The sequence below is a fragment of the Komagataella phaffii genome, chromosome 3 (genome assembly GCF_000027005.1).
Source record: "Komagataella phaffii GS115 chromosome 3, complete sequence".
Classification (NCBI taxonomy): Eukaryota; Fungi; Ascomycota; class Pichiomycetes; order Pichiales; family Pichiaceae; genus Komagataella; species Komagataella phaffii.
The window spans coordinates 881,645-896,112 of record NC_012965.1 but is presented as its reverse complement, the minus strand read 5'-3'; the positions used below and the strand labels follow the sequence as shown (position 1 = coordinate 896,112).

General features: G+C 41.7%; 10 protein-coding genes across 10 annotated transcripts; 5 read left to right on the top strand and 5 right to left on the bottom strand.

Annotated features, from left to right (window-relative positions):
- Positions 1 to 144: 144 nt before the first annotated feature.
- PAS_chr3_0465 (Mitochondrial ribosomal protein of the large subunit) lies at positions 145 to 687 on the top strand (the record flags this gene model as incomplete). Its single annotated transcript, XM_002492648.1, has 1 exon — positions 145 to 687. One exon carries the CDS (start codon positions 145 to 147, stop codon positions 685 to 687), a length of 543 nt encoding a protein of 180 aa, XP_002492693.1.
- Positions 688 to 1,001: 314 nt separating this feature from the next.
- PAS_chr3_0464 (uncharacterized protein) lies at positions 1,002 to 2,114 on the top strand (the record flags this gene model as incomplete). Its single annotated transcript, XM_002492647.1, has 1 exon — positions 1,002 to 2,114. The coding sequence occupies one exon, from the start codon at positions 1,002 to 1,004 to the stop codon at positions 2,112 to 2,114; it is 1,113 nt and encodes a 370-aa protein (XP_002492692.1).
- Positions 2,115 to 2,139: 25 nt separating this feature from the next.
- Positions 2,140 to 3,207, bottom strand: PAS_chr3_0463 (Hypothetical protein; the record flags this gene model as incomplete). The annotated part of the gene is made up of 1 exon (XM_002492646.1): positions 2,140 to 3,207. One exon carries the CDS (start codon positions 3,205 to 3,207, stop codon positions 2,140 to 2,142), a length of 1,068 nt encoding a protein of 355 aa, XP_002492691.1.
- A 264-nt stretch (positions 3,208 to 3,471) lies between these two features.
- On the bottom strand, positions 3,472 to 6,417 carry PAS_chr3_0462 (Cytoplasmic alanyl-tRNA synthetase; the record flags this gene model as incomplete). Its single annotated transcript, XM_002492645.1, has 1 exon — positions 3,472 to 6,417. The coding sequence occupies one exon, from the start codon at positions 6,415 to 6,417 to the stop codon at positions 3,472 to 3,474; it is 2,946 nt and encodes a 981-aa protein (XP_002492690.1).
- A 198-nt stretch (positions 6,418 to 6,615) lies between these two features.
- Positions 6,616 to 6,924, top strand: PAS_chr3_0461 (Hypothetical protein; the record flags this gene model as incomplete). The annotated part of the gene is made up of 1 exon (XM_002492644.1): positions 6,616 to 6,924. The coding sequence occupies one exon, from the start codon at positions 6,616 to 6,618 to the stop codon at positions 6,922 to 6,924; it is 309 nt and encodes a 102-aa protein (XP_002492689.1).
- Positions 6,925 to 6,984: 60 nt separating this feature from the next.
- Positions 6,985 to 7,683, bottom strand: PAS_chr3_0460 (Subunit b of the stator stalk of mitochondrial F1F0 ATP synthase; the record flags this gene model as incomplete). The annotated part of the gene is made up of 1 exon (XM_002492643.1): positions 6,985 to 7,683. One exon carries the CDS (start codon positions 7,681 to 7,683, stop codon positions 6,985 to 6,987), a length of 699 nt encoding a protein of 232 aa, XP_002492688.1.
- A 436-nt stretch (positions 7,684 to 8,119) lies between these two features.
- PAS_chr3_0459 (Dual-specificity kinase) lies at positions 8,120 to 9,844 on the top strand (the record flags this gene model as incomplete). The annotated part of the gene is made up of 1 exon (XM_002492642.1): positions 8,120 to 9,844. The coding sequence occupies one exon, from the start codon at positions 8,120 to 8,122 to the stop codon at positions 9,842 to 9,844; it is 1,725 nt and encodes a 574-aa protein (XP_002492687.1).
- A 73-nt stretch (positions 9,845 to 9,917) lies between these two features.
- On the bottom strand, positions 9,918 to 11,238 carry PAS_chr3_0458 (Essential component of the Arp2/3 complex; the record flags this gene model as incomplete). Its single annotated transcript, XM_002492641.1, has 2 exons — positions 9,918 to 11,065; positions 11,223 to 11,238. The coding sequence occupies 2 exons, from the start codon at positions 11,236 to 11,238 to the stop codon at positions 9,918 to 9,920; spliced, it is 1,164 nt and encodes a 387-aa protein (XP_002492686.1).
- A 112-nt stretch (positions 11,239 to 11,350) lies between these two features.
- PAS_chr3_1192 (uncharacterized protein) lies at positions 11,351 to 12,883 on the bottom strand (the record flags this gene model as incomplete). Its single annotated transcript, XM_002492640.1, has 2 exons — positions 11,351 to 12,778; positions 12,845 to 12,883. The coding sequence occupies 2 exons, from the start codon at positions 12,881 to 12,883 to the stop codon at positions 11,351 to 11,353; spliced, it is 1,467 nt and encodes a 488-aa protein (XP_002492685.1).
- A 375-nt stretch (positions 12,884 to 13,258) lies between these two features.
- PAS_chr3_0457 (Essential, non-ATPase regulatory subunit of the 26S proteasome) lies at positions 13,259 to 14,464 on the top strand (the record flags this gene model as incomplete). Its single annotated transcript, XM_002492639.1, has 1 exon — positions 13,259 to 14,464. The coding sequence occupies one exon, from the start codon at positions 13,259 to 13,261 to the stop codon at positions 14,462 to 14,464; it is 1,206 nt and encodes a 401-aa protein (XP_002492684.1).
- Between the last annotated feature and the right edge of the window lie 4 nt (positions 14,465 to 14,468).

Genomic DNA, 14,468 nt, shown 5'->3' with positions numbered 1-14,468 from the left:
GTCGTAGTTCATTTTTCATGTATGATTATGTAATATAATAGATTAGGTAAGAGTAGAACAGATATTCTTTCCATTCGCACTCGTAGCTATACGTTTTTTTCTTTTCACCCAATCAACACCATCAAGTGACGGACAAGGGAGTAGATGTTGTTGCAGAGTTTTAAGGCCCTTAGGGCTACGAGAAGCAGCCTTATAAGTACTCCAATAATACAAACAGCCGGGTACAAGACACAATATTTGGGCCAGAAAGTGGTTAAGGTGTATCAGCCATTGCCCAAGTTAAGAGAAGGAACACCATTGATGAAGTACGTTAAGGAGAACCAATACAAGAAGTTGGATCCAAATGGTGTGAAAAAGAGTTTGTTGGACAAGTCAAATCCAAGCTTGTTACGTTCGGGAGATATCGTTCGTATTACCTATAATAATAAACAGCCACCTTTAGTTGGTATGGTAATTGCTGTCAAGAGAAACGGCTGTGACTCCAACATCCTACTTAGGAACTCTTATGCTAAACTCGGAGTGGAGATCAGAGTGCCTATTTTCAACCCTGTGATCGAAAGAGTTGATATTCTGAAGAGACCTACGAAGTACAGATCGAGAAACAAGTTGTATTATATCAGAGGTACCAAGTTGGATGTCACTGATATCGAATCGTCATTGAAGAAGCAGCAAAGAAGATCAAACTAGTGTATATAGGATAATTAAGCTGTTCTGGTGTGACCAGTGGAACAATAGATCAACGTAGCCCAGGAGGAAAAAATAATGGGAAGAAAAGATTCCTTTCAGTGAGGAAAATATGTATGCATGCCTTCAATTGTTGGTGAGGTTTCCAATGTGTTAACGGTCATCTCCAACCGTAGTGTACGGCGTTCACTGCTGAACTTCTGTCTGCCTTTAGTTCATTTTGCGATTTTGATTTTTCAGCACGACCATTCGACAGAGCACGTTCTATCGCCTTCATCTCCACCTCTCTCTAGACCCTTAACATTCCAATCCAACAAATGCTTGCTATTCTGTCCTTACTGGCCGTGGCTTCTGCCCAACAGGTTTCTCAGCCATACTATGAGCACACGTACGAAGAACTGAAGGAAATGGGCTTGCTCCAGCGTTTAATTACCTACAATTGGAAGCTGGAATTGGTCACCGTTTCGTTCACATTGGCCTATCTTTTGACCCATTTCTTGGGCGCAAGCTACAATGCAAGGCTTGTGGGCAAATGGGTTTCATCCGCTGAAGAAGTATTGGACAAACAATTTGCTTCCTTAGGATGTTCAGTTAAGGAAAAAGTTGTCAAGGACGACAATGAGCATTACACTTACTTCGCCACTGGTAGAAAGAACATTGAATCTCTGACTGTAAGATTCACTTTGAAGCCAAGACACAATCTTTTGCTCTTGGTAACAGAAACTATCCTGTCCTTCTTCATTTCCTCCATTGAGAAATCCATTGATAGCGTCAACATCATCGTTAAGTACAACGATGAGGCCGAATCCAACATTGATGACTTTATTTGGGCTATTGTCAACAAAGATGGTATGAACCAAGCTCGTATTGAAAATTATTTTCTGTCACTGACAAAGACTTCTGAATCGTCCAAACTTCCAACTGAATATGTGTTCATGTCCGAAACTGCTGATATTACCGAGGAGGTGTACAATGATGCTGAAAATTCTGGTCTTACTAGCTCTCCTACTTTGCTCAAATACGTCGCCTTCACTGATCAATCCATCGTCAAGCCTACTACTCTTGAAGAAGCCGCTTCTTCCAAGAAGGCAATTCTGTTCACCAATTTCCCCTCCACTGCTTCTGAATTGAAGGCTAACCAGGATTTGCTAACTTCTTTCTTGAGTTTGGTGGACAATGTTGTAGAAAACGTCAAATTCAGACCTGAGACTCTTAAGCGAGTAAAGAAGACCAGAGAGGCTGAAATTCAGAAGATCAAAAAGGCTTTGGACGAAGTTCAAAAAGAAGAATTGGAGAGTAAACGAGTCGAAGAACAACGTAAGGAAAGAGAGAGAATTTCTAAACTCAGCCCCGAAGAGCAGAGAAAGATAGAGAAGAAACGACAAGAAAAAAAGCAGAGGAAGCAGATGAAACAGCAGAGAGTTCGTTAATGTGATGAGTTATCTTTATTAGTTTCTATTTTCCAGTAATCTTCCAGCCTTTCCCAACAGGGGTGTTGAACACTTCCAGAGTACCTGCTCCGGCACAGTAACTCAAAACCCATTTCAAATTTAAACCTTTAAAGTAGTACCACTTTCGGTTCTTGTAGTTCCATCTTTCTTCTAGTTTGCTTTCTAAAGCTTCTTTCCATTTAGTAGTGCCAATTACTTTAAAAACGAATTTCTTACTCTCTTGAATTAGCTTCAAGAACCCTCCGATATTTGGTACAGAAAGGTAGTAATTTTCCGTGTTTATAGTTGACTTCCCTGTAGAAATGTTCAAAAAACCTTTCGAAATCAGGTCATCGATCCGAAATCCATACTTTTCGGAATCTTTCAAAGTGACATTATTTGCGGACCTGTTTTCGGTTAAGAATTTACTAAAATTGCTGACATTGCCATCATCACTAAACGTCTCCACTATGGTCATATAATCTTCATTCTTAATAACGACATTATCGTGAAAATCTTTATGGTTGATTCTCAGTTGCTTGATTTTACCTGTATCCACCAGTTTCTGAATTGCTTGGTCTACAAATGTGGGATTGGAAGGAAAAACTGAGTATAATTGATTGACCAGAACCAATCTCGGATACGCTTCTCTTTTGGTCTCAATCTCCAGTTTTGATTTCTTGGTTAATCCTCCTTTGGCTATAGGTGGATAGTTGTTATCAAATTGGCTTAATTGAATTTGGTCTATAGCAGTAATCAAGGGATCTTCCCTTTTGGAACCGTAGTATTCAGCTAGATAATCGTCCACCCCTCCGTCCGCTTCCAATTCCAAATCCAGGTTGTCGAATATTCGGCAGTCATAGTTTAATACTTGAAGCTTTTGTTGCTTATCAAATTCTTCTTTTTTAAGTAGCTTTTCCTGGTTTATCTCGTTGACTATAGCTTGCTCCGAGGGCAAATAATATTCCGGTTGTTTCTTATCTATGTAGCCTTGGTTTTGTAGTTTTGTCTTTTTTAGCTGAGATTCAATCAAAGATCTGTGGCTCAACTTGGAAGACTTGGATGCAGTGAGTTTCATCGTATTTGGCGCCATTACCAGCCAAATATAGAGGGATAACTATGACTTTGCTTAAGTAAACGATCCATTTTGGAAACTTCAATCCATTGAAAAAATGTATTACATAATCAATTTCCCCACATAGCTTCTGGTCTTTTTCATCTGACCAAATTCTGATCTCTTTTAACACTAAGTAAACGGGTTACACCAGTTATATGGCGCCGACAAAAATTATACATTCATGTTAAAGAACCGAAACAACATTATAAATACCTAACATTTCTATACAAGGTCTAAACTCTAGATGCTGAGTTTCTCCTTTAAGATCTTCGTTACTGCTTCAATGGCCTTGTTGATTCCTTCAGGGTTGGTTCCCACTCCTTGACAGATGTTACCTTTTCCACCAGCTTTTCCTCCGATAAATTCCGAGGCAACGTTAGTTACCTCAGAGGCAACGACCCCCTTCGAGAGAGCATTGTCCGAGACATAACATCCTTGGGCAATCTTGGGTTCAGATTCATTACCGACAATTAAATACAACGATTTATCTGGAATTTCTTTCTTGATATAACTGAATGCTTCAGTTAATAGTTTGGCATTGCTGGAGACTGGAACGTGAGCGACAAAAAAGGGCGAGTCTTCATGCTCATTGAAATAGTCCTTAACAGTGTCCAGAGTTTTCTTGCTCTCAGCCTTTTGTCTAACCTTCAGCTCATCCTTGACAACCTTCTCAATGTTGGTAAACTTGGTCTTTAGGTCGTTCTTGGCAAGAACGGAAATTTGCAATTTACCCAGTGCAACGTTGAATTCTTTGAGTTTCTTCTCCTTAGCCTCGCCAAAGCTCATCTTTGCAATGGCATCCAATTGATCATTCTTTTCCCTGGCAATGCGCTGCACGGTATGAGCCTCAGTGCTGGTGACTGCAACGATACGCCTTATTCCTTTGGCAATACCACTCTCTTCAATGATAACAAAGTCCTTGATATCACCAGTCTTAGCTACATGTGTACCTCCACAAAACTCAATAGAAGCATTGTGCCATTCAGCGTTCGAAGGATTCTTCACCAGCTCTTCAACTGGAACTCCGATGGAGACGACACGGACCGGATCTGGATACGTTTCACCAAAAACAGCTCTCAGACCATTGATCTCCTTACCGACGGCTAACGTGACGTCGCTGGCAAATACTGGTACATTCTTCTTGATCACTTCGTTGGAGATGTCTTCTACTTTTTGCAATTCACTAAGGGTCAAAGCTTTTTTGTGAGAAAAGTCAAAACGGAGCTTCTCTGGAGCAACAAGGGAACCCTTTTGTTCAACATCATCACCTAAGACGTCTCTTAGAGCAAAATTCAAAATATGTGTACCAGTATGGTTATTCTTGATGGGCCAGCGGCGCAGTTCATCATAGCCAGCAATGATTTTGTCAGAAACTGATAGAACACCTTCTTCAACATAACCGGTATGCAATACATAGCCCGCATAGGATTGTACGTTCTCAACGTTGAATTCAGCAACGCCATCAATGACAATCTTACCCGTATCGTATATCTGACCACCTTGTTCAGCATAGAAGGGGGTCTTGTCGAGTAGAATTCCTAACTGTTGGTCGTCGGCAACTTCAGAAGTCGACTGAATCAGTTCCTTACCGTTGTAAATGGCAACGATAGAAGCCTCAATGTTCTTGGTTCCATACTTGTAAGAGTCATCAGTCTTTGGAACTTCAGAATTTTTTTCCAGCTCGCCCAAAACATGGACGTCAAGTTTAACCAATTCTTTGCCTTGGGTCTTTCCGTTACCTTTAGATGCTTCTCTTGAAGCTTCTTTTGCAATCTCAAAGCCTTCGTCATCAATCTTGAGACCTGTTTCTTCAGCCATCAATCTAGTCAAATCAACAGGAAATCCGTATGTGTCATACAACCTCCATACGTCTCTTCCAGCCAATGTTTGTTCTGGTGTCTTGGATGCAATGATGGCATACTGTTCGAACAATCTCTCACCACGGTCTAATGTTCTAGAAAAAGAAGCTTCTTCCTCATCTAAAATCTCAGCAATGGTGTCAAAGTTCTTATCAACTTCTGGGAAGGTCTCTTTTACTTGTTCAATTAAAGCTGGAGCCAGTTGAGAAAAGAACTTTCCAATTGGGTAGTTCATATATTTTCTAGCATAACGAGCACCACGACGTAAAATACGACGCAAAACGTAGCCTCTACCCTCATTGTTTGGAACACCACCATCGGCCAAGGAAAAGGTCAGGGTACGAACGTGGTCAGCCAAAACACGATACGCAGTGTCAATACCGTCCATATCTTCCTTTCCAAAATGGCCAGAGTAGGGCCTTACACCAGTAATTTCTTGAATCTTCGTGAACAGAGGATCGAAAACATCGGTGTCATAGTTTGATCTTACATTTTGAAGAATAGAAACCAATCTCTCAAATCCCATACCTGTGTCAATGTGCTTAGAGGGGAGAGGCTTCAAGGAGCCGTCTGCTTCACGGTTGAACTGAATAAACACAATGTTCCAAATTTCTAATACATCAGGATCATCTTGGTTCACCAAAGAAGCTGCATTTCTTCCGCCGATTCTGTCGTAATGTATCTCTGAACATGGACCACAGGGGCCTTGGTCACCCATTTCCCAGAAGTTGTCTTCAACAGACCCAGGCAAAATGTGATCTTCAGCGACACCTAGGGCCTTCCAGTATTCTTTGGCTTCTAAATCAGGTTCCAGTCCGAGGCCTGCATCGCCGCCGAAGTAACTGACGTAAAGTCTTTCCTTTTCTAAGCCATAGACTTTAGTTAACAGTTCCCAGCCGTACCCAATGGCTTCCTTCTTGAAATAGTCACCAAACGACCAATTACCAAGCATTTCGAAGAATGTGTGATGGTAAGAATCTCTTCCAACATCCTCCAGGTCGTTGTGCTTCCCTCCAGCTCGGATACACTTTTGAGAGTTGGTGGCTCTTTTCAAAGTGGCAAAGTCAGACGAAGGGTCAACAGTTCCCAAAAAAATGGGCTTATACTGGTTCATACCGGCATTTGTAAACAATAAGGTGGGGTCATCGTATGGAATCACAGAGGATGATGGGACATAGGTATGGTCTTTGCTTTTAAAGAAATCGAAAAACGTGGAACGCACCTTGTTGGCAGTCCATTCCTTAGATGCTAGGGTACTCATTGCAATTATTCCAATTCGGGGTTTACTCTTGATTGATGAAATTCCTTTGTGGGGGAACTTTAGCATCCAACAGTTGGAGAAAATGAGTAATGGGGAATTGGAAGCGGTGAGCTACCAAGATTTACAGACCCTTCAGGCGTAGAGTCAAAAAAAAAAATCGAGAATCCAGGTCACATGACTTTGTTCATGAAGCATATACTTTTACTGCACGAAAAAGGGAAAATGTAATGCAACAAGTTATGTTCTACTTGCACCAACTTTGAGATGTCTTCGCCACCCGATGACCCCAACGCTCTGGGTAGAAGATCCATCTTTTACGAGCCACAGTGGAACCCGTCGGGAAAAGCACCCAAAGGATTCAAGAATGTACCATATCCATTGAAAAACCCTAAGGACTATCCCTCGGATCCCAGGGCGGAAAAGATCCCACTACCTGAAGGACCACCACCGAAATACTACAAGAGAAAAACAACAGCAATAGAAGCTCCAGAAGAAAGAAGAGACTTGTACAAGGAAACGCTCCAGTTTGTGCCACGTACGATAGCATCAACGCAGAAACCTAAAACTCCATAGAAAATATCATGTATATTTCATTTCATCTAACAATTTCAATTTTGATATTACAGCTCTCTACTATTTCTTTGCAAAGACCTGCTCAACCTGTTCAAGAGACTGTAGCAGGACCTTCTGTTGGAACTTAGGGTCCTTCAATTGCTCCTGGACCTTAGAAATGACAGAGGAAGCCAACTGCTGTTGCTCCAATTGTCTAACCTGTGATTCGTATCTGACCCAAGAGTCCAAAACAGATTTGGCCTCAGCAGCAATGTCAACTTGTTGCTTCAATGCGAAAGCCTCGGCCTCTAATTGAGCAGTCTCCTTGGACAACTCGAAAAGGGCCTTGGTAGTAGAGACAATGTCTTTCAAGTTACCAACCTGGTCGATTCTACCCTTGACAGCCTCAACATGCTTAGTTCTGGAGCTATTCAAAATGTCGGTGATGTTCTGGATAGTGGAGGAAGCCCATTCATTGTAAAGTGGGCCTAGGACCTTGGCTACGACACCTACAGTTCCGGCGAAAGTCAAAAGCAGAATTGACTCCTCATTGACGACATACAGTTCGTTGGAGATGGCATAAACGGCACCAGCAACAGATGTGGCAACGATTCCAGTCTTGGACAAAATGTTGTTACCTGGAAGAGCGTCGATGATGGAGTTAGCCTTAGCCTTTGGTTCAACTTGAGAAGATTGCAGACGGACAGCACATGGTTGGAATGCTCGCAATCCGATAGTCGATTGACGTGCAGCTCTGAAAGAAACTCTGGCAAGAGACATTTGGATATGTGTGAATGTTGTTGGAGTTCACCTGTTGGTCAAAGGAATTCAAGGAGAGGTTTTTCGACGGGACGAGGGAGAAGCGCGAATGTCTGTGATTGGTCGCTAGGTGTACTATTAGGAGAGGAGACGTGGTTGGCTAGGGTGCTGAAAAATTGGTTGTGCGACATAGTAAGCGGAGAGAGGATTTGTACCCAGTGAAACTGGACAGTAGTTTGCAAATGGGGACCTTGTTGTCCACGACTGACATCTGGCTAATCGCTGTTACAATCACATTCACTCTATGAATTATTCCCCTAGGTCACATGTTCTGTTTTCCATGAGATTACATAAACAACCAAACATTATTACCCTCATCATGTGACCCAGAGCATCTTAGGAAAACCGCGTTCCTTTATTTGTAAACATAACTCCTAACTTTCCTATAACACAACGAATGAAGTCACTTTCTGGGCTAGGGCTCTCTCCTGACTCAAATCGGAGTGAGGAGATTTTGCCTCCAGAACTTAATGTGGTCACAATGTCAATGTTGGATGATGTCAGCTTCAAGCCAACTTTGAAGCCTAGGCGGGAGAGAACTTCAGTGTACAAGGACCCTTCCATATTTGACAAATACTCCAACGAGTATTTCACACCTCATACACAAACCAGGGCTCCCATTACGCCACCGTCACAGCAATGTATGGAGTCATTGGGAAGAGGGTCTTCTCGTTTGTCAAAAAAATACAATCGAATAGGTTTAGGAGCTCCTAAGCGACTGTCGCAGAAACTAACCGATGAGTTTTCACTGGAAAATATTATGCAAAGGGGTACAAAGACTCAGCAAAGGAGGCAGCAATTGGACCAAAAGTTGCAAGATAAAGATTTGGACCCGGATAACTTACAGGAAATTCAAAAGGATCTTGAATCCCATCGCTCAAAGTACCTCAACGAACTGAAGAGGCAAAATCATAGTCCTCCATTAACTACAACAAAAGCTCAATTGCCAGATGTAGCGCCATACTTTGATAGAAATACACCGGCGCAGAAGACTCCATCCAGAGAACCTTTACGTCCAATTTCTAGCAATGTACGATGCCAAGAATTAAACACAGCAACAACAACCAACAAAACCTCTGTGCAACCCCAAGCGCCACAAGATAACATACAACGATCAAAGCCCATTGTTCAAATAAATAATAAACATTATGAAAAGCTTGAATTGATTGGTAGAGGAGGTTCGTCAAAGGTCTACAAAGTCAAGTCTTTTGCAAATAATAAGGCCTACGCTATAAAGCGAGTCACATTGGATCAGTTCGACAGCAATGCCATCAAAGGATTCAAAGGCGAAATCCAGCTGTTACAAAAACTTAGTAACTCTGATAGAGTTGTTAAGTTGATCGATTACAATTTCTCTGACACAACGATACACCTAGTAATGGAACTGGGAGAAATTGACCTAGCACATGTGTTGACGTCGCAAAACAGTTTAGATCTCAACGCGGTTCGGTTTTATGCTTCAGAACTATTTAAATGTGTGCAGGCAGTGCATCAATCGGGTATTGTACATAGTGACCTCAAGCCTGCAAACTTTTTGTTTGTTCGTGGTGTGATGAAGATTATCGATTTTGGAATAGCAAATGCCTTGGATGATGTGACATGCAATATTTATAGAGATTCTCAGATTGGAACGCCCAACTATATGGCTCCAGAGGCTCTTATAGAATGCAGTTCCAAAGGTGTTGCATCCCTGGGTCCCGAGTCTAGTACTTGGAAAATTGGAAAGGGATCTGACATATGGTCTTGCGGCTGTATCTTGTATCAAATGGTTTACGGAAGACCTCCTTATGCGCACTTTAATGGGAATCAGCGATTAATGGCAATCATGAATCCTCAAGTACAAATTGAATATTCAGAAAAAGGGCTAGATGATGTCAGAGTACCATCCGCTTTGAAATCATTAATGCAAGGATGCTTAGAAAGAGATCTTACTAAAAGAATTACCTGTGAAGAAGCCCTTAACAGCAACTTTTTGAACCCCAAGACAGTTTCCAGAGAGTTCATTTGTGACTTAGTAGACCATGCCTTGAAGTATGGCGCAAGAAACCAGAATGTCACACCAGACGTGATGAGCTCTTTGTGCGAAGAGGTGTGGAGCAAAGTCTGTCAGAGCAATAACTGAACCTTCCTTCATTCAGAAAGGGAAAAACGTAATCAACTTCATTTGTATAGATATCTACCAACTACATATCAATTTATCTTGAGCCAAGCTTCTCTAAAACTCGAGGACCTTGCTCTTCCCACTCCTGTCTACTGATCCACATGTGGTCTTTGTCGGCCATGATGTTGGCCAGAACCGCACCTCCAATGAAAACCATTTGCTTCCTCCTGGGGGGGTCTTCTATACGAACCTTGAATTTCTCCAATCTTGTTGGATCGCCGCGGAGAACCTTATGGAACCATTGCTGTTTCAGTTCCTTTTCCAATCTGGATGGCAATCCTGGGTACATACTAGATCCTCCTGAGAGAACAATGGACTTGAATAATGTAGATCTAATATCCACATCAGCAGATTGAATAACGTTAAACAAGGACTCGCCAACACCAGGTTGCTCAACATCAACCAAGTTAGGCTGGAAAAGACATTCAGGAGCTTCAAATCTTTCTGAAGAACATTTTATAACTCTACCATCTGGAAGTTCATAGCTTTCGACTAGTGTGGTAGTATCATTGGCCAGCTTGGTGTCAAAATCCAAGTCGTATGAAACGTAACATAGTTTCTCCTTAATCTGACGAACTGTTTCGAAATCAGCTGTTCTGTTAAACGCATAGCCTCTTCTAAGAAGCAAGTTGATGAGATTTCTTGTAACATCTCTACCGGCGACGTCAAGGCGCTTTGTCAGGTGGCTCAGAACCACAGATTCATAAACAGGGACAATATGAGTGACACCGTCTCCACTATCAACGACAACTCCTGATGATAATCCTTGAGCATAAAGCGCTAAAACGGCCTGAATGGCCACATAAACGTGTCCGAAGTGATATTTTTCAAACATGACATCACACATCTTTTCTCTATTCTTGAGCGGGTTCATCGGGGGTTCTGTGAGTAAGACTTTACGATCCGTGGTATCTATCTTCATACGCTCATAAAAGGCGTAATCCCAGAGGTGTTCCATGTCTTCCCAGTTTTTGATGATTCCGTTCTCCATGGGATACGATATTTGCAGAGCACTACGAACACTACTGGCTTCGTCTCCACACATGATATCTTTAATTTCCACAGTCCCAGTTCTTTCTTCAGCACGCAGTATAGGTCTTCCAACAATAGAAGGGAACGTGTGGTCCGGGAAGTTGGTACCTCCACGGCCGATCTTAACGAATCCTGTTCCTTGATCCAGAACTTAAAATGCGGTTAGTGGTTGAATTCTTGAGATACAGAAGTGGACAACGGGTTGCAATACTGCGACAAGAGCATTGATTCTGCCCTGTGAATAATACAAACTTCCATTGGCCCATTCTGGAGCCTACGCGGCCCAAAAAAAGTTCTTAAAACTTACCAATTGGTTGTTCCATTTATTTGGTGATGTTGTGTGTAGATGGTAGGCTTGGACTGTATGAGCGTTCGAGTTCGTTGGTGGGAGTAAAAGCGAGAAGTAAATATTTCGTTACATAAGCAGATCTGGGATTAGTTACTATCCTTTCCATCTTGAGGGTGATATTCGTCAAGGCCCACGGATTCACCATTTGCCATCCGTTGTTTGGTCAGTGCAGCAATAATAGCTGCCCCAACTCCCGAGCCATCTTCTGCTGGAACTACAGTAACTAAGTCCGGAGTTGAATGGCCCCATTGGAATATATCTCGGAGCGCTCTTGCAGCTCTGTCAGGGAAATAAGGATAGCGGGTGAAGACAGAGCCATCAGCAGCACAATGGGCTTTCTTGTAGCCTCGTTTTTTGCAAATTGCGGCAATGCTACATACTGACAGTCTGGCTGCTCTTGTTCCTATGAGTTCGCAAATTCGTCTAATCAGTTCTCTTTCGGGAACCGTAGTTTCAATTCCTAGGCTGTTAAAAAGTTCTCCAGTCTCACATAGATTCTCAAACGGATCCTCTTCAATTCTCGCAGGAAAGGATGTATCCATAATGAACGGTTCATTTAGTTTCCCGATTGTTTGTCCCTTGAAAATGTGTCCTTGATGGTGCAAATCTACAAGCACCAATCGTAACAATTCTCCAAGATAATAGCCTGATATCATTTTTTCATACGACTGTTGCCCTGGTCTGGGCGATTCTAAATCAATTGTATCATCGTATTTGGTCCTAGGTAGAACTGAGATGTTATTGTCAAAAGCACCGTATTCGCAGTTGATGGCCATACTTGCATCCTCTTGAATATCTGGTGGAAGAGCATTTGATATCTTTGAGACCGAACTTATCGTATCATAGTATGCACCATTAACACCAGTTCCAAATATCAGTCCCATTTTAGTCTCTGGATCCGTATACGTAGAAGCTACCAAAGTGCCTGTAGTGTCATTAATTAAAGCCACTACCACAACGGACAATCCCAATGATTCCAATGCGTCTTGCAGCATAGGGACAACGTCATGGCCTTCAACGTCCGGAATATCAAATCCTTTCGTCCAACGTTGTAAGACACCCGAATTAATCCTACTTTGGAATGCAGGGTAAGAAAATGTGAACCCTAAGGGGATTGGGTCTTCCGGACTTTCTCTATAATCAAACTCTTCATCAATGAAAGTCTTCACACATTGAGCAATAAAAAGCCAAAGTTCATTTGATGTGGAGGTTCTGATCCATTTAGGCAAAACATATTTTGATTGAATGGTATCAAACTTCCTATTTCCCAACAGTCTGACCAATATAACCCTTATATTGGTCCCGCCCAGGTCAATTGCGAGATAGTCTCCAGTTTCCTCTCCTGTGGGGAAATCCATCACCCAGGTAGGTAGCATTGGGATGTTAGAGCTGCTTGATTTCAAGCCTTCCTTCAATTCAGCAACAAATTGATCCACTATCTGCTTTAACCTGGGAGTTGATACAACGAACTGTGCCTCTACTTCTTTATAAGCTTTTCGTAACTCTGGACTAAGCTGATTAAATAGATATCCCTTATCGTTAATGACATGTCAAATCCTGATTCAGAGGTCAATACCCACTTTTCTATGCTGAGGCTTCTTCGCCCCTAAGTGAACCATTTTTACTAGCTTGTCAACAGTCTTTGCAGGCAAAGGTCGGTGTCGATATGCTTTAAGTGCTTTTGTGGATTAGGAGAATCAAATTCAGATTTCAGCTAAAATCGGCCAAAATTCTCTGACTTTTTTTTTAAGATGAGAATACCGAAATAGCCCTCAGATAGGAATAAGAAAACACTGAATGGTAAATTGTGCACTCCTTGACAGATCTTGTCAGCTGTTTGACTAACCCTAAGAATTCCAATTTATAGATTAGAATAACTTCCATCTGACAACCGTCAAAATTCAAATCGTGTACTACCCACACTCCAACAGTGGATCAATCCCAGATGTTAATCATTTGCCTTCCAATCCTATTACGCTAAACGAAACCTCAAGATGGCAACCTATGCATCAGGAATTCCCAAAATTCCAGACTTTGACGTATCAAAGCTTAGTTTTCTTGCACAAATAGCCGATGGCGATGGAGACGCTGCATTGGTTGACAAAGTCATTCAGGGCGTTGAGACGAATGAGATGGCTCCCTACTATCATTATCTCTACCACCAAATAGCATTGCCCGGCTTGGAGTGGGATCAAGGGTTGTATGACAAACTAGTCTTGCAAAATGAAAAGAAGGTAGAGGAATTGACCAACAAAATAAAAGTCGTAGATGAAGACGATGAAGGTGAAGTAGAGAACGCTGAATGTTGGGCCGAACTTGGAAACTACTACGCTCAAATTGGAGACAAGAATAAAGCAATAGAAACACTTGGAAAGGCAACCGATTTAGCTCCAAGTATCGGTGCAAAGATCGATATCAAACTCACCTTATCTCGTATTGGATTCTTTTATGATGACAAACAATTCACCAAGAAGTACTTGGATGAAGCAAATGCTTTAATCGAGAAGGGGGGTGATTGGGAGAGGAAAAATCGTTATAAGGTATACACAGGAATTCATGATCTTTCAATGAGAAAATTCAAAGAAGCCAGTGATCTTTTGATTGGGGCCTTGCCAACTTTTACGTCAACAGAGCTATTGACATACGAAGACTTGGCATTATATGCCTTGATAGCAGGTGTCATATCGTTAGATCGAAAAAACCTCAAGAAACAGTTAATCGACTCCCCAGAAATTTTATCAATTGAATCACATAGCTCTTTGTTCAAGCCTATTTTCAGTTTATTGAAGGCATTGTATGATTGCAAGTACGACTCATTTTTCAAGCACCTTCTGGAGACTAATGACCAAATTTTGACCAAGAACGTTAATCTTGCTCCACATGCAAATTATTACTTGCGTGAATTGCGAGTAAAAGCCTACTCGCAGCTGTTGGAGTCTTACAAATCTCTGTCTTTAAAATCCATGTCCGAAGAGTTTGGAGTATCAATTGAATTCCTAGACCATGATTTATGTCAGTTTATTCCCAACAAACAGTTAAACTGTGTAATTGACAGAGTCAATGGAATTGTTGAGACAAATAGGCCAGACAACAAGAATAATCAATACAACTTGTTGATCAAGAGTGGTGATGCCCTGTTAACAAAACTTCAAAAGTACGGAGCTACTGTCAGATTAAGTGGTACTGAGAAAGCTAATTAGCATT